This window comes from Mobula hypostoma, chromosome X1, assembly GCF_963921235.1.
Source record: "Mobula hypostoma chromosome X1, sMobHyp1.1, whole genome shotgun sequence".
NCBI classification, from domain to species: Eukaryota; Metazoa; Chordata; class Chondrichthyes; order Myliobatiformes; family Myliobatidae; genus Mobula; species Mobula hypostoma.
In genome coordinates this window covers 67665076-67685755 of record NC_086128.1, presented here as the reverse complement: position 1 = coordinate 67685755, position 20680 = coordinate 67665076, and the positions used below count along the sequence as shown (strand labels likewise).

The 20680-nt window shown below is 51.5% G+C and overlaps 1 protein-coding gene across 1 annotated transcript in view; it reads right to left on the bottom strand.

Moving 5' to 3' along the window:
• The window catches only part of LOC134340213 (keratin, type I cytoskeletal 17-like), a 175749-nt gene that overhangs the window by 135086 nt on the left and 19983 nt on the right, over positions 1-20680 (bottom strand). Inside the window, exons 4-8 of the mRNA XM_063037188.1 lie at positions 19295-19456; positions 15061-15186; positions 10911-11131; positions 9558-9595; positions 2510-2598 (exon numbers count right to left, since the gene is read on the bottom strand). Of these exons, the coding sequence (XP_062893258.1) occupies positions 2510-2598; positions 9558-9595; positions 10911-11131; positions 15061-15186; positions 19295-19456 (636 nt within the window). The remainder of the gene's footprint in view (positions 1-2509; positions 2599-9557; positions 9596-10910; positions 11132-15060; positions 15187-19294; positions 19457-20680) is intronic.

The following is a 20680-nucleotide window of genomic DNA, read 5'->3' as shown; positions in this document are numbered from 1 at the left end:
TATTATCTTTTTCTCTCTCTGCTAGATTCTGTATTACATTGAACTGCTGCTGTTAGGTTAACAAATTTCACGTCACATGCCGGTGAGAATAAATCTGATTCTGATATACAACACTGAGTCATGTCATCTGCAGAAATTCTCTGGTGACTCAGCAATAGTTGGGTTTATAAAGGGAGGATGGGAGGATGAATACAGGGTCCTGGTGAAGGACTTTGTCAAATGGTGCAGGCTGAATCATCTGCAGCTGAACATCAGTAAGACAGAGGAGATGCTGATGGACTTCAGGAAGACTGAGTCTGCACTGCTCCCTGTTACTGTTGCTGGTGTGGACGTGGATGTGGTGAGGACCTACGAGTACCTGGGGGTGCACCTGGACGACAGACTTGAGTCGAACACCAACACAGAGGCTGTGTACAAGAAGGGCCAGAGTCTCCCCTACTTCCTGAGGAGACTGAGGTCCTTTGGACTGTGCAGGCCTCTCCCTCACACGCTCTACCAGTCTGTTGTCGCCAGTGTGGCGGTGTGCTGGGGCAATGGCGTCAACGCGGGTGATGCCAACAGGCTCAATAGACTGATTAGAAAGGCTGGCTCTGTTATAGGAGTCAAACTGGACTCACTGGAGACCGTGGTAGAACAAAGGACCCTACGGAAAATCCGAGCAATTCTGGACAATGTTTCTCACCCTCTGCATGTCACCTTGGCTGAACAGGGGAGCACTTTTAGTAATAGACTGAGACAACAGCGCTACATGTGCTGCAACACACAGCTCGAATCACATCATCAAGTTCGCCGATGACACGACCGTGGTGGGTCTCATCAGCAAGAACGATGAGTCAGCATACAGAGAGGAGGTGCAGCGGCGAACGGACTGGTGCAGAGCCAACAACCTGTCTCTGAATGTGAACAGAAGAGATGGTTGTTGACTTCAGGAGGACACGGAGTGACCACGCTCCGCTGAACATCAACGACTCCTCCGTAGTGATCGTTAAGAGCACCAAATTTCTTGGTGTTCTCCTGGCGGAGAATCTCACCTGGTCCCTCAACACCAGCTCCATAGCAAAGAAAGTCCAGCAGCGTCTCTACTTTCTGCAAAGGCTGAGAAAAGTCCATCTCCCACCCCCCATCCTCACCACATTCTACAGAGGTTGTATTGAGAGCATCCTGAGCAGCTGCATCACTGCCTGGTTCGGAAATTGCACCATCTCGGATCGCAAGACCCTGCAGCGGATAGTGAGGCCAGCTGAGAAGATCATCGGGGTCTCTCTTCCCGCCATCACAGACATTTACACTACATGCTGCAAAGAGTGCTATATGAGGTCATTTTTACCCTCGGTCATTAGGCTCTATAATGAGTCAACCTGTAGCTGGGGAAGTGATGACAACCCCCCCCCCTTCCTGCTAGACTGTTTGAGGCAACTTTTTTTTAATTCTTTCTTACTTCTCTTCTAATATTTGTAAATCTGTGCACTTGTAATGCTACTGTGACACTGTAATTTCCTTTGGGATCAATAAAGTACCTATCTATCTTCTGCTGGTGTCTTTCGCAGTGAAGACTGATGTAGAGTACTTATTAATTTCCTCCACCATTTCTTTGTGCCCCATTGCTACGCGTCCAGCATCATTTTCCGGCGGTCCGCTATCCACTCTCATCTCTCTGTTACTCCTCGTATACCTTTTAAAAACTTTTAGTATCCCTTTGATACGATTGGCTTGTGGCTCTTCTCATTTCTCCTTTACTCCCTTTATGGTTTTTTCAGTTGCCTTCTGGTGGTTTTCGAAAGGCTTCTCCATCTCTAACGCTCCCACTAATTTTTGCTGTATTATATGCCCTCCCTTTTGCTCTTGACTTTCCTTGTCAGCCACGGTTGTCCCATTCTCCCTGTAGAATACTCTTTCATTTTTATGTCTGGGCTGCATCTTTTGTGCACTTTCCAAATCTCCCCCCCCACACTCGAAACGTTAGCCGTTGCTACTCTGCCATCATCCCAACTAGTGTCCCCTTGCAATCAACTTCGGCCAGCTCCTCTCTCATGCCTTTGTAATTCCCTTTACTCCACTGTAATACTGATGCATCCGATTTTAGCTTCTCCTTCTAAGTTACAGGACGAAGCCTATCGTATTGTGATCACCGGCTCCTAAGGGTTCCTTTACCTTATGCTCCCTGGTTCATTACACAACGCCTGATCTGGAATTGCTACTCCCTTAGTGGGCTCAAACACAAGCTATTCCAAAAAGACAATCTCAAAGGCATTCAACAAATTCCCTCTCTCGGGATTGAGCACCAGTTGGATTATTTAAGACTTCCTGCATATTGAAATCCCCCATCATTACAGCCTTTCTACAACACGAGCCAACAAACCACACAAGTGCTTGGTGAATCACCAGAAACTACTTTATTTAACGCAGGCTGAATTCCAAGAAGCAAGTCATAATTTCTAGGCTAATAGATTTGGCGTCTTCTGAAGTTCATCACAACTGGGCGAGAAGAGGTCGGCTAAGTAGTGGCCACATTGACCTCCTGATGAGACTCAACGATCTGCCCGTCAACAAGTGTTTGGGTGATGGTAACGACCTTCTTTTTGGTAATCACCTCCGGTTCTGGGGGGGAATAAACGAGGGAACGGTTACAGAGTAAGCGCAGAACGCAGAACAGCACAGGCCTTTCGGCCCGTTGTCGCTGTGCCGATCCATTTAAATTCGTAACCAGGAGACAATTAGAAACACTATCACAGCAGTGTGCGCTGTTTTCGAAAACAAGCGGTGTTGCAGACTGTAACATCGAAACAGCGTGCTGTTGGTTCCACCCCCCCCTCGTTACTGAGATGTCTGACATGTCGGCAGTAGTTTTTCAAAGGGCTCTTGATCGTGGTCTCAGTGCTGGGGGCGGTGGGGGGGGGCGTGGCTTTGCTATTGCTTGCATGGTCCCGGTGTGGTGGAGGAGAACTTTGGCTGGAGCAAGTTGCGGGTGAATAGGAGGGTTGATGCTTTTGCATGGGAGGGGGGAGAGGGGGCTTTGGGGGTTCTAATGTTTTCTGTCATTCATTCTTTGGGTTTTTTTTCCCCCTGTTTCGTGGATGTCTGTGAAGAGTAAGAATTTCAGGTTGTATACCATATACGTTCTCTGATATAAAATGGAACCACAAAGTGGCCAACTAAACTAATCCCTTCGGACCGCACAATGTTCAACCCTTCCATTTTCCTCCCGTTCAATGTGCCTATCCAAATGTCTCTTAAAAGCCTCTAATATATTTGCCACCCCAGGCCACCCATTCCAGGCACCCACCGCTCTCTGTGTGTTAAAAAAACAACTCCTTTGAAATTACCCCAACCCCCCCACCATAAATGCATTCCCTCTGAATAATAGGCATCCGTAAGTCTCGTGAGACCATGGATTTGTGCCTTGGAAGGTTTCCAGGACGCAGGCCTGGGCGAGGTTGTATGGAAGACCGGCAGTTGCCCATGTTACAAGTCTCCCCTCTCCACGCCACCGATGTTGTCCAAGGGAAGGGCATTAGGACCCATACAGCTTGGCACCAGTGTCGTCGCAGAGCAATGCATGGTTAAGTGCCTTGCTCAAGGACACAACACGCTGCCTCAGCCAAGGCTCGAACTAGCGACCTTCAGATCACTAGACCGACGCCTTAACCACTTGGCCACGCGCCAACATTCCCTCTGGTAGTAGACAGAGGGGAAAACAGAACATAGAACCGCACAGCTCAGGAACAGGCCCTTCAGCCCACAATGTTGTGCCGAACCAATTAAATTAGTCATCCAATCACTACCTAATCTCTTCCACCCAACACAACGGCTAATGTTGCCGGGGGTCCCAACCTAGCACACCCAACCACGTTCAGCGGAAGCACCCCGAGCGCATGTGACCGCACTGGGAGTACTGTGAGCAGCTTTGGGCCCCTTATCGAAGGAAAAGATGGGATGGCATTGGAGAGAGTCCAGGGGAGGTTCACCAAAATGATTCCGGAAAGAAAGGGTGAACATTTGAGTAGCGTTTGACTACTCTGGGTCACTGTTCACTGGAGTCCCGATTTTCTGAACGGATATTGAACCCACGAACGCTGCCTCATTATTTTCTAATTTTATTTTTGCATTGCTTATATAATTTATCTATTTTTATATATAGAAACATAGAAAATAGGTGCAGGAGTAGGCCATTCGGCCCTTCGAGCCTGCACCACCATTTATTATGATCATGGCTGATCCTCCAACTCAGAACCCCGCCCCAGCCTTCCCTCCATACCCCCTGACCCCCGTAGCCACAAGGGCCATATCTAACTCCCTCTTAAACATAGCCAATGAACTGGCCTCAACAGTTTCCTGTGGCAGAGAATTCCACAGATTCACCACTCTCTGTGTGAAGAAGTTTTTCCTAATCTCGGTCCTAAAAGGCTTCCCCTCTATCCTCAAACTGTGACCCCTCGTTCTGGACTTCCCCAACATCGAGAACAATCTTCCTGCATCTAGCCTGTCCAATCCCTTTAGGATCTTATACGTTTCAATCAGATCCCCCCTCAATCTTCTAAATTCCAATGAGTACAAGCCCAGTTCATCCATATTTCATTGTATGGCTGCAAGAAACTTAACAAATTTCACAACATATGCCAGTGATATGAAACCTGATTTCTGATTCTGATTCTGAGAATAGAAAAATGGTGGGGGGGGGGCGGGGAAGGTAAGGGACCTCATTGAAACCTATCGAATATTGAAAAGTCCAGATAAGGTGGATGTGGAGAGGATGTTTCCTGTAGTGGGGGAGTTTAGGACCAGAGGGCACAGATAGAGTGGATGTGGAGAGGATGTTTCCTACAGTGAGGGAGTCTAGGACCAGAGGACACAGATAGAGTGGATGTGGAGAGGATGTTTCCTATAGTGGGGGGAGTCTAAGACCAGAGGACACAGATAGAGTGGATGTGGAGAGGATGTTTCCTATAGTGGGGGAGTCTAGGACCAGAGGACACAGATAGAGTGGATGTGGAGAGGATGTTTCCTATAAGGGGGGGGAGTCTAGGACCAGAGGACACAGATAGAGTGGATGTGGAGAGGATGTTTCCTATAGTGGGGGAGTCTAGGACCAGAGGGCACAGATAGAGTGGATGTGGAGAGGATGTTTCCTATAGTGGGGGAGTCTAGGACCAGAGGGCACAGATAGAGTGGATGTGGAGAGGATGTTTCCTATAGTGGGGGAGTCTAGAACCAGAGGACACAGATAGAGTGGATTTGGAGAGGATGTTTCCTATAGTGGGGGGAATCTAGGACCAGAGGGCAGAGATAGAGTGGATGCGGAGAGGATGTTTCCTATGGTGGGGGGAGTCTAGGACCAGAGGGCACAGATAGAGTGGATGTGGAGAGGATGTTTCCTACAGTGAGGGAGTCTAGGACCAGAGGACACAGATAGAGTGGATGTGGAGAGGATGTTTCCTATAGTGGGGGAGTCTAGGACCAGAGGGCACAGATAGAGTGGATGTGGAGAGGATGTTTCCTATAGTGGGGGAGTCTAGGACCAGAGGACACAGATAGAGTGGATTTGGAGAGGATGTTTCCTATAGTGGGGGGAATCTAGGACCAGAGGGCAGAGATAGAGTGGATGCGAGAGGATGTTTCCTATAGTGGGGGGAGTCTAGGACCAGAGGACACAGATAGAGTGGATGTGGAGAGGATGTTTCCTATAGGGGGGGAGTCTAGGACCAGAGGACACAGATAGAGTGGATTTGGAGAGGATGTTTCCTATAGTGGGGGAGTCTAGGACCAGAGGACACAGATAGAGTGGATGTGGAGAGGATGTTTCCTATAGTGGGGGAGTCTAGGACCAGAGGGCACAGATAGAGTGGATGTGGAGAGGATGTTTCCTATAGTGGGGGAGTCTAGGACCAGGGGGCACAGATAGAGTGGATGTGGAGAGGATGTTTCCTATAGTGGGGGAGTCTAGGACCAGAGGACACAGATAGAGTGGATTTGGAGAGGATGTTTCCTATAGTGGGGGGAATCTAGGACCAGAGGGCAGAGATAGAGTGGATGCGAGAGGATGTTTCCTATAGTGGGGGGAGTCTAGGACCAGAGGACACAGATAGAGTGGATGTGGAGAGGATGTTTCCTATAGGGGGGGAGTCTAGGACCAGAGGACACAGATAGAGTGGATTTGGAGAGGATGTTTCCTATAGTGGGGGAGTCTAGGACCAGAGGGCACAGATAGAGTGGATGTGGAGAGGATGTTTCCTATAGTGGGGGAGTCTAGGACCAGGGGGCACAGATAGAGTGGATGTGGAGAGGATGTTTCCTATAGTGGGGGAGTCTAGGACCAGAGGACACAGATAGAGTGGATTTGGAGAGGATGTTTCCTATAGTGGGGGGAATCTAGGACCAGAGGGCAGAGATAGAGTGGATGCGGAGAGGATGTTTCCTATAGTGGGGGGAGTCTAGGACCAGAGGACACAGATAGAGTGGATGTGAAGAGGATTGTTCCTATAGTGGGGGAGTCTAGGACCAGAGGACACAGATAGAGTGGATATGGAGAGGATGTCTCCTATGGTGGGGAGAGTCTAGGACCAGAGGGCACAGATAGAGTGGATGTGGAGAGGATGTTTCCTACAGTGAGGGAGTCTAGAACCAGAGGACACAGATAGAGTGGATGTGGAGAGGATGTTTCCTATAGTGGGGGAGTCTAGAACCAGAGGACACAGATAGAGTGGATTTGGAGAGGATGTTTCCTATAGTGGGGGGAATCTAGGACCAGAGGGCAGAGATAGAGTGGATGTGGAGAGGATGTTTCCTATGGTGGGGGGAGTCTAGGACCAGAGGGCACAGATAGAGTGGATGTGGAGAGGATGTTTCCTACAGTGAGGGAGTCTAGGACCAGAGGACACAGATAGAGTGGATGTGGAGAGGATGTTTCCTATAGTGGGGGAGTCTAGGACCAGAGGGCACAGATAGAGTGGATGTGGAGAGGATGTTTCCTATAGTGGGGGAGTCTAGGACCAGAGGACACAGATAGAGTGGATTTGGAGAGGATGTTTCCTATAGTGGGGGGAATCTAGGACCAGAGGGCAGAGATAGAGTGGATGCGAGAGGATGTTTCCTATAGTGGGGGGAGTCTAGGACCAGAGGACACAGATAGAGTGGATGTGGAGAGGATGTTTCCTATAGGGGGGGAGTCTAGGACCAGAGGACACAGATAGAGTGGATTTGGAGAGGATGTTTCCTATAGTGGGGGAGTCTAGGACCAGAGGACACAGATAGAGTGGATGTGGAGAGGATGTTTCCTATAGTGGGGGAGTCTAGGACCAGAGGGCACAGATAGAGTGGATGTGGAGAGGATGTTTCCTATAGTGGGGGAGTCTAGGACCAGGGGGCACAGATAGAGTGGATGTGGAGAGGATGTTTCCTATAGTGGGGGAGTCTAGGACCAGAGGACACAGATAGAGTGGATTTGGAGAGGATGTTTCCTATAGTGGGGGGAATCTAGGACCAGAGGGCAGAGATAGAGTGGATGCGAGAGGATGTTTCCTATAGTGGGGGGAGTCTAGGACCAGAGGACACAGATAGAGTGGATGTGGAGAGGATGTTTCCTATAGGGGGGGAGTCTAGGACCAGAGGACACAGATAGAGTGGATTTGGAGAGGATGTTTCCTATAGTGGGGGAGTCTAGGACCAGAGGACACAGATAGAGTGGATGTGGAGAGGATGTTTCCTATAGTGGGGGAGTCTAGGACCAGAGGGCACAGATAGAGTGGATGTGGAGAGGATGTTTCCTATAGTGGGGGAGTCTAGGACCAGGGGGCACAGATAGAGTGGATGTGGAGAGGATGTTTCCTATAGTGGGGGAGTCTAGGACCAGAGGACACAGATAGAGTGGATTTGGAGAGGATGTTTCCTATAGTGGGGGGAATCTAGGACCAGAGGGCAGAGATAGAGTGGATGCGGAGAGGATGTTTCCTATAGTGGGGGGAGTCTAGGACCAGAGGACACAGATAGAGTGGATGTGAAGAGGATTGTTCCTATAGTGTGGGAGTCTAGGACCAGAGGACAGAGATAGAGTGGATATGGAGAGGATGTCTCCTATGGTGGGGAGAGTCTAGGACCAGAGGGCACAGATAGAGTGGATGTGGAGAGGATGTTTCCTACAGTGAGGGAGTCTAGAACCAGAGGACACAGATAGAGTGGATGTGGAGAGGATGTTTCCTATAGTGGGGGAGTCTAGGACCAGAGGGCACAGATAGAGTGGATGTGGAGAGGATGTTTCCTATAGTGGGGGAGTCTAGGACCAGAGGGCACAGATAGAGTGGATGTGGAGAGGATGTTTCCTATAGTGGGGGAGTCTAGGACCAGAGGACACAGATAGAGTGGATTTGGAGAGGATGTTTCCTATAGTGGGGGGAATCTAGGACCAGAGGGCAGAGATAGAGTGGATGCGGAGAGGATGTTTCCTATAGTGGGGGGAGTCTAGGACCAGAGGACACAGATAGAGTGGATGTGGAGAGGATGTTTCCTATAGTGGGGGAGTCTAGGACCAGAGGACACAGATAGAGTGGATTTGGAGAGGATGTTTCCTACAGTGGGGGAGTCTAGGACCAGAGGACACAGATAGAGTGGATGTGGAGGGGATGTTTCCTATAGTGGGGGAGTCTAGGACCAGAGGACACAGATAGAGTGGATTTGGAGAGGATGTTTCCTATAGTGGGGGAGTCTAGGATCAGAGGACACAGATAGAGTGGATGCGGAGAGGATGTTTCCTATAGTGGGGGAGTCTAGGACCAGAGGGCACAGATAGAGTGGATGTGGAGAGGATGTTTCCTATAATGGGGGAGTCTAGGACCAGAGGGCACAGATAGAGTGGATGTGGAGAGGATGTTTCCAATAGTGGGGGGAGTCTAGGACCAGGGGGCACAGCCTCAGAATAGAGGGACATCCATTCAGAACAGAGATGAGGAAGAATTTCTTTAGCCAGAGGGTGGTGAATCTGTGGAATTCATTGGCTACATTTAAAGCAGCGATTGATAGGTTTTTGACCAGTACGGGCGCCAATGGTTAGGGGGAGAAGGCAGGAGAATGGGGTTGAGAGGGATAATAAATTGGCCCTGATGGAATGGCAGAGCAGACTCGATGGGCCGAAGTGCCTAATTCTGCTCCTATGTATTAGCAAGCAAAAAGTCGTGCTTCCGTTAAACTGTCCACACTTTTGAAAGTGTAATTTGGATGAGCAGAGGAATCTTGGGTTCCAAGCTCATAGCCCCTGAAAGTGGCTACACAGGTTTGCCAGGGTGGTTCAGAAGGCACATGGCACGCTTGCCTTTGGTAGTGGAGCCACTGAGTTTGAAAGTCAGGAAGTTATCTGGCAGCTTTGTAAAACTCTAGTTAGGTGCATCTGGACCGTTGCGTAGCGTTCCGTTTTCGGAAGGAAGCCAAGGCATTGGACAGGGTGCCGAAGAGGTTTACCAAGATGCCGCCTGGATTAGAGGGCGTGTGCTATAGTGAGACCTCCAAACATTGTCATTGGTTTCCTGTCATCGGCGGAGGAATACACTGGGGAGGCACTACGTGGTGCTTACCTTTAATGGTCTCTATGGTTCTGATCTCAGTAGAGTAGCTGTTGGAGATAGACAGAACAACAATCAGACACCAAGAAGAAGCAAGTGGTCATAGTGCAGAGGGTGGGGTGTAACACTACTCCAGTGCCAGCGACCCAGGTTCAATTCCCCCCGCACCCCCCCCCAACTGTGGTCTCACGGGCTCCCCGCTTCCCCCCGCATTACAGAGACATAGAACACAGAACATTCCGGCACTGTTGGATTTTTTACCCTACTCTCCCTCCTGGTCTTATTAGTCAGGACGCCAAAGGTAACGGGGAGAACAAAGATGAGAGGGATCATAAATCAGCCAGGATGGAGTAGGGGGGAGAGCAGATTCGATGGGCTGAATGGCCTAATTTTGCTCCTGTGGGCTTCTGGTCCTGAACTTGACAAACGCATGTTGATGACGGGTTGGATTGGAGTTCGAAGCTGTGCCTGGGACGGACAGCTTCCCGCTGCGAAAGGCTGGTTTCGGGCCAGCCTCTCGGGGAACCGCTGACCAGCGGCCCGCCTGCAGCGAGAGGGCCAGAGGCAGGTGTTCCCTCCGGCCGTGCGGGTTTGCTCCCGCGGACGGGTCAGGGTTGCCACCTCACGGCAGGCATTGCTGGCGCCAGAAGCGCGGCGAGATTTCCGCGTTGTCCCCAGCACATTCGCGACGCAAGCGACACTTTTCACCGTATGTAGTGCGTTTCTGATGTGCTGCTGACCGGTATCCGCTCCTGCGCTGTACCGGTCTGGGTTCTTTGTTCAGTGGGGAGTGCGGGGGAGGTCTGAGAGAGGTTACTGCAGAGATGAGAAGCTGGGGCTCCAGTCGGAGGAGTCGAGGTGGTCCCCGCACATCAGACCCCACGTCCTTCTACAGATGCGCTGCAGAGAGCATCCGAGCTAACTGCAGCAGAACCTGGACAGCGGCGGTCAGGAGGGGCTCGACAACGGGGGCTCAAAACTGACCCACGGACCCTCCGTCACGGGTACAGACACAGAAAGGGGCCGGTAACTCCATGAAGGATCCCACCCACCCTGCTCACGGACTGTCTGTCCCATCCACGCCAGGGACCGCGAGACTCGAAAGTAGTTAACTTCCCCAAGCTGTCAGGCCGGTCCCCACCCCTCACCAGCACCACACCCACATCACCTCGTGTCACTTCACGCACCTACAGGCCAGGCTACGTATGAAACACCTCCCATTGTTTTTCTTTGTGCTTCTTGTGTAATTTCAAATACTGCATCAGCTATGCGGAGGGGGAAGGGTTAGGTTAACCGAAGTTTGGCACAATACCGTGGGTCAGAGGGTCTACACTCTGCTCCGCTCGACCACACTCCCTGCCTCACCTGATGTCCTCTCCTTCCAGCAGGCGACGGTACGTGGCGATCTCCATCTCCAGCCGGGTTTTGATGTCCAGCAGCTGTGCGTACTCTTGGCACTGCCTCCGCGAGTCGGCCCGGATCTGGGCCAGGTCGGCCTCCCGCTGCTCCAGCAGGTCCTGGAGGTGATAGAGCTGCTCAGCGTAGCGATCTCCGATGCCCTGCAGGGTGTCTTCCAAGGACGATTTCTGTGTTTAGAGGTTGACAGTCAGTAAACCTGTCGGTGCGGGCAGGGAGAGAACGGAGTGAACGGGTTCAACGTTGGCTCAGGGGGAGATTGGATTTGACATTGGCTCAGTGGGAGAGTGGATTTGATTGGCTCAGAGGGAGAGTGGATTTGATTGGCTCAGAGGGAGAGTGGATTTGATTGGCTCAGTGGGAGAGTGGATTTGATTGGCTCAGTGGCAGATTGGATTCAACATTGGCTCAGTGGGAGATTGGATTTCATTGGGTCAGGGGGAGAGTGGATTTGATTGGCTCAGTGCGAGATTAGATTTGACTGGCTCAGTGGGTGATTGGATTCAACATTGGTTCAGTGGGAGATTGAATTTGGTTGGCTTAGGGGGAGATTGAATTCGACGTTGGCTCAGGGGAAGATTGGATTTGACTGGCTCAGTGGGAAAGTGGATTTGATTGGCTCAGTGGCAGATTGGATTTGATTGGCTCAGTGGGAGAGTGGATTTGATTGGCTCAGTGGCAGATTGGATTCAACATTGGCTCAGTGGGAGATTGAATTTGATTGGCTCAGTGGGAGATTGGATTTGATTGGCTCAGAGGGAGTTTGGCTTTGATTGGCTCAGCGGGAGTTTGGATTTGATTGGCTCAGTGGGAGTTTGGATTTGATTGGCTCAGTGAGAGAGTGGATTTGATTGACAGTGAGAGGTTGGATTTGATTGGCTCAGGGGGAGTTTGGATTTGATTGGCTCAGCGGGAGGTTGGATTTGATTGGCTCAGTGGGAGATTGGATTTGATTGGCTCAGTGGGAGATTGGATTTGATTGGCTCAGTGAGAGAGTGGATTTGATTGGCTCAGTGAGAGGTTGGATTTGATTGGCTCAGAGGGAGAGTGGATTTGATTGGCTCAGTGGCAGATTGGATTTGATTGGCTCAGTGGGAGAGTGGATTTGATTGGCTCAGTGGCAGATTGGATTCAACATTGGCTCAGTGGGAGATTGAATATGATTGGCTCAGTGGGAGATTGGATTTGATTGGCTCAGAGGGAGTTTGGATTTGATTGGCTCAGTGGGAGTTTGGATTTGATTGACTCAGTGGGAGTTTGGATTTGATTGGCTCAGTGAGAGAATGGATTTGATTGACTCAGTGAGAGGTTGGATTTGATTGGCTCAGAGGGAGTTTGGATTTGATTGGCTCAGCGGGAGGTTGGATTTGATTGGCTCAGTGGTAGATTGGATTTGATTGGCTCAGTGAGAGAGTGGATTTGATTAACTCAGTGAGAGGTTGGATTTGATTGGCTCAGTGGGAGATTGGATTTGATTGGCTCAGTGGGAGATTGGATTTTATGGCTCAGTGGGAGATTGGATTTGATTGGCTCAGTGGGAGATTGGATTTGACATTGGCTCAGTGGGAGAGTGGATTTGATTGGCTCAGCGGGAGATTGGATTGATTGGCTCAGTGGGAGATTGGATTGATTGGCTCAGTGGGAGATTGGATTTGATTGGCTCAGGGGGAGATTGGATTTGACATTGGCTCAGTGGGAGATTGGATTTGATTGGCTCAGAGAGAGAGTGGATTTGATTGGCTCAGTGGCAGATTGGATTTGATTGGCTCAGTAGGAGAGTGGATTTGACTGGCTCAGTGGCAGATTGGATTCAACATTGGCTCAGTGGGAGATTGAATTTGATTGGCCCAGTGAGAGATTGGATTTGATTGGCTCAGAGGGAGTTTGGATTTGATTGGCTCAGCGGGAGGTTGGATTTGATTGGCTCAGTAGGAGATTGGATTTGATTGGCTCAGTGGGAGATTGGATCTGATTGGCTCAGTGAGAGAGTGGATTTGATTAACTCAGTGAGAGGTTGGATTTGATTGGCTCAGAGAGAGAGTGGATTTGATTGGCTCAGTGGCAGATTGGATTTGATTGGCTCAGTGGGAGAGTGGATTTGATTGGCTCAGTGGCAGATTGGATTCAACATTGGCTCAGTGGGAGATTGAATTTGATTGGCCCAGTGGGAGATTGGATTTGATTGGCTCAGGGGGAGATTGGATTTGACATTGGCTCAGTGGGAGATTGGATTTGATTGGCTCAGAGAGAGAGTGGATTTGATTGGCTCAGTGGCAGATTGGATTTGATTGGCTCAGTGGGAGAGTGGATTTGATTGGCTCAGTGGCAGATTGGATTCAACATTGGCTCAGTGGGAGATTGAATTTGATTGGCCCAGTGGGAGATTGGATTTGATTGGCTCAGAGGGAGTTTGGATTTGATTGGCTCAGTGGGAGGTTGGATTTGATTGGCTCAGTGGGAGATTGGATTTGATTGGCTCAGTGGGAGATTGGATTTGAATGGCTCAGTGAGAGAGTGGATTTGATTAACTCAGTGAGAGGTTGGATTTGATTGGCTCAGAGAGAGAGTGGATTTGATTGGCTCAGTGGCAGATTGGATTTGATTGGCTCAGTGGGAGAGTGGATTTGATTGGCTCAGTGGCAGATTGGATTCAACATTGGCTCAGTGTGAGATTGAATTTGATTGGCCCAGTGGGAGATTGGATTTGATTGGCTCAGAGGGTGGATTTGATTGGCTCAGCGGAAGGTTGGATTTGATTGGCTTAGTGGGAGATTGGATTTGATTGGCTCAGTGGGAGATTGGATTTGATTGGCTCAGTGAGAGAGTGGATTTGATTAACTCAGTGAGAGGTTGGATTTGTTTGGCTCAGAGGGAGTTTGGATTTGATTGGCTCAGTGGGAGATTGGATTTGATTGGCTCAGTGTGAGATTGGATTTGATGGCTCAGTGGGAGATTGGATTTGATTGGCTCAGTGGGAGATTGGATTTGACATTGGCTCAGTGGGAGAGTGGATTTGATTGGCTCAGTGGGAGATTGGATTGATTGGCTCAGTGGGAGATTGGATTTGATTGGTTCAGTGAGAGAGTGGATTTGATTGACTCAGTGGGAGATTGGTTTCAACATTGGCTGAGCGGGAGAGCCACACAAAGGCAGTATAGATGGCTGCTTCTCTGATTACAGGACTGTATCAGGTGGTGTACCAAAGGGATGTTGTTTGTCATTTATATCAATGATCCGGATGATAGTGTGGCAAACTGAATCGGCAGCTTTTGCGGATGGCACTAAGACTGGAGACGACATGGACAAATGAGGAAGATTTTGGGCCAGCTGGAAAAATGGGCTGAAAAATGGCAGAGGGAATTTAATGGAGACAAGTGCGAGTTGTTGCACGTTCGGAGGGCAGGGCATGAATTTACTCTGGAGTGCTGTAGAACAGAGGGATCTCGGTGTACAGATCTGTAATTCCTTGAAATTAGTGTCACACAGATATGTAGGGTCGTAAAGAAAGCTTTGGGCCTTCATAAATCAGAATACAGAGTGCAGGAATTGGAATGTTTTACTAAAGTTCTATAGACGTTTGTGAGGACAAGTTTGGAGTACTGTGTACAATTCTGGTCATCTACCTACAGGAAAGATCTCAATAAAATTGAAAGAGTGCAGAGAAAATTTACAGGATGTTGTCAGGGCTTGAGGAGCTGTTTTATTAGGTGGGGTTGAATAGGTTATTCCCTGGAACGCAGGAGAATGAGGGGAGATTTGAGAGAGTCATGTGGGTTACAGATGGGGTAAATGAAAGCGGGTTTTTTTCACTAGAAATGGAGGTCACGCGGTTGAGGGTGAAAGGTGACATGGTTAAGGGGAACATGAAGGAGAACTTCTTCACTGGTGGGAGTGCGGAACAGGCTGCCTGTAGAAGTGGTGTGTATGGGTTCAATTTCAACACGTGAGAGAGGTTTGGATGGGTACGCGGATGAGAAGGGTGGGGAGGGCTGTGGGTCGATAGGACGAGGCGGAACCACGGGCCACATGGAGGCCTGTCTCTGTTCCGCGGCGGGGCAGGCCGACGGGGGGGGGCGCGGAAAACCTCGCGGCCACTCACCACGCTCAGCAGCGTCTGGAGCTCGATCTCCACCGCCTGCAGCTTCCGCCTGTTCTCGGTCAGCTGCTCCTTCTCGGTGCCCACAATCTGGGTGCTGGTCGTCATGGTCTGCTGGAGGGTGGCTGACTGCAAAGAAAATGCCTGGCATTAGCGGTCCGGAGGGGGGGTGGGGGCGGAAGCCCGGCGAGCTGCCGCCACCCCGGGGGCGTAGCGGCGACATCGCAGGCTTGGCGCGTTCCGCGGTTCAGAGGTCAACGTGAGGAATTCGTGCGATCTCCCCCCACGGACTGCCTGGGTTTCCTCCGGGAGCCCCAGTCCTCTCCCACAGCGTAAAGGTGTGCGGCTGATTGGATCGATTGGTCAATGTAAATTGGCTTAGCGTTAAATAGGTGGGTTGTGGGGCGTCAAGGCGTGTTGCCCTGTTCTGCACTACGTCTCGAAATTAATGAATATTTGTCCCGTTGGGTCTGCTCCCCCAGTCCATCGCACCTGATTTATTATCCCTCTCAACGCCATCCTCCTGCCTTCATCCCATTGACACCCTGACAAATCAAGAACCTATCAACCACCACTTTAAAGATACCCAGCCTCTTGGCCTCCACAGCCGTCTGCGGCAATGAATTCCACAGATTCACCACCCTCTGGCTGAAGAAATTCCTCCTCATCTCTGCTGTAAATGGACGTCCCTTTATTCTGAGGCTGTTCCCTCTGGCCCTAGACTCCCCAATGTAAGAAACATCTTCTCTACATCCACTCTATCTGTGTCCTCTGGTCCTAGACTCCCCCACCATAGGAAACATCCTCTCCACATCCACTCTATCTGTGTCCTCTGGTCCTAGACTCCCCCACTATAGGAAACATCCTCTCCACATCCACTCTATCAGTGTCCTCTGGTCCTAGACTCCCCCACTATGGGAAACATCCTCTCCACATCCACTCTATCTGTGTCCTCTAGTCCTGGACTCCCCCACTATGGGAAACATCCTCTCCACATCCACTCTATCTGTGCCCTCTGGTCCTAGACTCCCCCACTATGGGAAACATCCTCTCCACATCCACTCTATCTGTGTCCTCTAGTCCTGGACTCCCCCACTATGGGAAACATCCTCTCCACATCCACTCTATCTGTGCCCTCTGGTCCTAGACTCGCCCACTATGGGAAACATCCTTTCCACATCCACTCTATCTGTGTTCTCAGGTCCTGGACTCCCCCACTATAGGAAACATCCTCTCCACATCCACTCTATCTGTGCCCTCTGATCCTAGACTCCCCCACTACAGGAAACATCCTCTCCACATCCACTCTACCTGTGTCCTCTGGTCCTAGACTCCCCCACTATGGGAAACATCCCCTCCACATCTACTCTATCTGTGCCCTCTGATCCTAGACTCCCCCACTATAGGAAACATCCTCTCCCGATCCACTCTATCTAAGCCTTTCTATATTTCATAGCTTTCAATGAGGTTCCCCCCTCATTCTTCTGAAATCCAGTGTGTGCAGGCCCAGAGCCATGAAAAGTGCTTCATACATTAACCCTTTCGTTCCTGGGTCCATTCTTGTGAACCTCTTTTGAACTCCTCCAATGCCAGCCCGTCCTTTCTTCGCAAAGGTGTGCAAAGCTGCTCTCAGTACTGCAAGTGCGGTCTGATGAAGCCTCAACATTAAGTCCTTGCTTTTTCTATTCCAGTCCTCTCGAAAATTACTGCTGACATTGCATTTGCCTCCCTCAGCGCAGACTCAACCTGCAAGTTAACCTTCGGGGGAACCTGCGCGAGTCCCTTTGCACCTCGGATTTCCGCTCCGAGTTTAGAAAGCAACTTACGCCTAATGCTGGCATTTTTTAAGGAATACATGCAACTAGGTCCCCACGAGGACGTGGGCAGAGGTGCGCTAGGTTACGAGGGGTGCAGACAGGTTAAAGGCAAGCAGGCAGGCAGGGAGGTCATGGGTCAAGGGTAAAAGGTGAAAAGGTTAAGGGGACCACGAGGGGAAACGTCTTCACTCGGGGGGTGTTAAGAGTGGGGAACGAGCTGCCAGCACAAGTGGTGCGTGCGAGCTCGATTCCAACGTTTGAGAGCAGTTTGCATATTGCATGGAGGTCTATGGTCCCGGTGCGGGTCGATGGGAGTTGGCAGCTTAAATGGGTTTGGCACAGACTAGATGGGCTGAAGGGCCTGTTTCTGCGCCGTACTGTGTCTGTGACTCCATCATCAAGCCTGAAATGAGAATTCTGCCTGACGCTGCTGTTTATTTCCAGAACTTACTGTCTTTTTTTTTTAAACCTTACTCAGAATTGACTTCCAAACTTCAATGGCAGGGGTGCCCGATACAAGATAATCCAACACCATAGAATGGATCTTGGCCAAACGCTGGGGCGGCTTTATCAACGCAAGAGATTCTGCAAATGCTGGAAATCCAGAGCAACTCACAAGAAATGCTGGAGGAACTCAGCAGGTCAGGCAGCGTCTGTGGAGAGGGGAATAAACTGTCGACGTTTCGGGCCGAGACCCTTCATCAGGACTAGAAAGGAAAGGGGGAAGAGGCCAGAAGAAGGTGGGGGAGGAGGGAGGAGGACAAGCTGACAGGTGACAGGTGAGACCAGGTGAGGGGGAGGGTGGGTGGGTGGGGGAGGGGGAGGAGGACAAGCTGACAGGTGACAGGTGAGACCAGGTGAGGGGAAGGTGGGTGGGTGGGGGAGGGTGAGTAGTACTAGCTGACAGGTAACAGGTGAGACCAGGTGAGGGGGAAGGTAGGTGGGTGGTGGGGGAGGGGGTAGGAGGACAAGGTGACAGGTGACAGGTGAGGGGGAAGTGGGTGGGAGGGAAAGGGGAAGGAGGACAAACTGACAGGTGACAGGTGAGACCAGGTGAGGGGGAAGGTGGGTTGGTGGGGGAGGGGGAGGAGGACAAGGTGACAGGTGACATGTGAGACCAGGTGAGGGGGGAAGGTGAGGGGGAGGGGGAGGAGGACAAGGTGACAGGTGACAGGTGAGACTAGGTGAGGGGGAAGGTAGGTGGGTGGTGGGGGAGGGGGTAGGAGGACAAGGTGACAGGTGACAGGTGAGGGGGAAGTGGGTGGGAGGGAAAGGGGAAGGAAGACAAACTGACAGGTGACAGGTGAGACCAGGTGAGGGGGAAGGTGGGTTGGTGGGGGAGGGGGAGGAGGACAAGCTGACTGGTGACAGGTGAGACCTGGTGAGGGGGAGGGTGGGTGGGTGGGGGAGGGGGAGGAGGACAAGCTGACAGGCGACAGGTGAGACCAGGTGAGGAGGAAGGTGGGTGGGTGGTGGAGGGGGAGGAGGACAAGCTGACAGGTGACAGGTGAGACCAGGTGAGGGGGAAGGTGGGATGGTGGGGGAGGGGAGTTGTTGAAGTAAGAAGCTAGGAGGTGATTGGTGGAAAAGGTATAAGGCTGAAGAAGAAGGAATCTGATAGGAGAGGGGAGTGGACCATGGGAGAAAGGGAGTGGGGGGGGGGCACCAGAGATTTTCACTCGTGCAAGGGAATCTCCAGATGCTGGAAATCTAGAGTAGCCCACACAGAAAATGCTGGCGGGACCCAGCAGGTATCCACGGAAACGGTTAAACAGTCGACTTCTCAGGCCAAGACCATTCTTCAGGGCTCAATATTCTTTTGGTTGCGGGGGGGGTGGCGGTTTGTGTGGATGTAGGGAATATAGGAGAACAGGCATCACAACCTACACAGTAATAGATCGTTTACCTTCCACATTTTATCCGGAGGGAATTGTTTCCTTCCCGGTTTGCACCGTGCAGCCTAGGTTCGTAATTACTCGCGGGTGAAAGGGAATGTACGTCGGCCATCTTGGAATGTCGGAGCGATCCCGATGGGCCGAATGGCCTGATTCTGCTACTGCCCCCTAGGGTTTTATTTGGCAGCCTGGTAGCGTAGCGGTTAGTGCCGTCGTCTTACCGCGCCAGGGAGTGACGGTCGGGGTTCGATTCCTGTCCCCGTCTCCGAGCGCTTTGAATGTTCTCCCCGCGACAGCGCAGGTCGTCTCCGGGCACTTCCCCTCCCCTCCCACAGTCCAAAGGCGTGCGGGTTAGGGTGAGCACGTCAGGCACGGGGCGCCCAGTACAGCCCCGCCCTGATCTGACCCGACCGGGAAAGGGCGCGCTTACACCGGACGTTTCCACGTCCCCCCCCACCGTGTGGCCAAAAGACAAAATAAACACAAAATGCCCCCCTCTAAGCCCCGTCTCACTCTCCCACTTACCTGCTCCTTGTACCAGGCCTCTGCCTCCTTCTGGTTCTTGGCCGCCATGATTTCGTACTTCTCCCTCATTTCGTCCAGGACCTTGGTCAGATCCGTCCCCGGGGCGGCGTCCACGTCCACCGTCACGTTGCCGCGCAGCTGACTGCGCAGAGATTTCAGCTCCTGACCGAGCGGGAAGGACAGATGTTCAGAGCGGTCGTTGTTGGTTCTACAGACGCCACAGGGAGCATTCTTACCTCTTTTCCTCACCCGCCCTGGGTCCCCGTCTCTCTCCCTTTCTCCCGCGGTCCACTCTTGTCTCCTGTCAGATTCCTTCTTCTCCAGACCTTTACCTTTTCCGCTGATCACTTCCCAACTTCTCAGTTCATTCCCCCTCCCACCTGGCTTTGCCTGTCACCTTCTAGTTTAATTTATCCCACCGCCCCTCTTCTTCAATTCCCCACTCTGACCTCTCACCTCTTCTCACCTGCCTGTCACCTCCCCCTGGGTCCCCTCCTCCTTCCCTTTCTCCCACGGTCCACTCTCCTCTCCTAACAGATTCCTTCTTCTCCAGCCCTTTACCTTTCCCGCCCATCACCTCCCCCTGAAGTCCCTCCTCCTTCCCTTTCTCCCACGGTCCACTCTCCTCTCCGATCAGATTCCTTCCTCTCCAGCCCTTTACCTTTCTCACCCATCACCTCCCCCTGGTGTCCCTCCTCCTTCCCTTTCTCCCACGGTCCACTCTCCTCTCCTAACAGATTCCATCCTCTCCAGCCCTTTATCTTTCCCACTTATCACCTCCCCCTGGTGTCCCTCCTCCTTCCCTTTCTCCCACGGTCCACTCTCCTCTCCGATCAGATTCCTTCCTCTCCAGCCCTTTACCTTTCCCACCCATCACCTCCCCCTGGTGTCCCTCCTCCTTCCCTTTCTCCCACGGTCCACTCTCCTCTCCGATCAGATTCCTTCCTCTCCAGCCCTTTACCTTTCCTGCGCGCCTGGCTTCACCTGTCCCCTTCTGGCTATCCTCTGTGTGCCCTCTCCCTCCCCCGCCTTTTTATCCTGGCGTCATCCCCCTCCTCTTCCAGTCCTGAAGGAGGGTCCCCCAACATCGGGAACATGCTCCCTGCCTCCAGCGTGTCCAATCCCTTAATAATCTTATATGTTTCAGTCAGATCCCCTCTCATCCTTCTAAATTCCAGTGTATACAAGCCCAGTCGCTCCAATCTTTCGACATATGACAGTCCCGCCATCCCCGGGAATTAACCTACGCTGCACTCCCTCAATAGCAAGAATGCCCTCCCTCAAAGAATGGTCCGGAGTTCATCCGGTTCCAGCTCCGACTCCTTAACGCGGATTGTCGGAAGCTGCAGCTGGACGCAGTTCTTGCAGCTGTAGCCGTCAGGGACA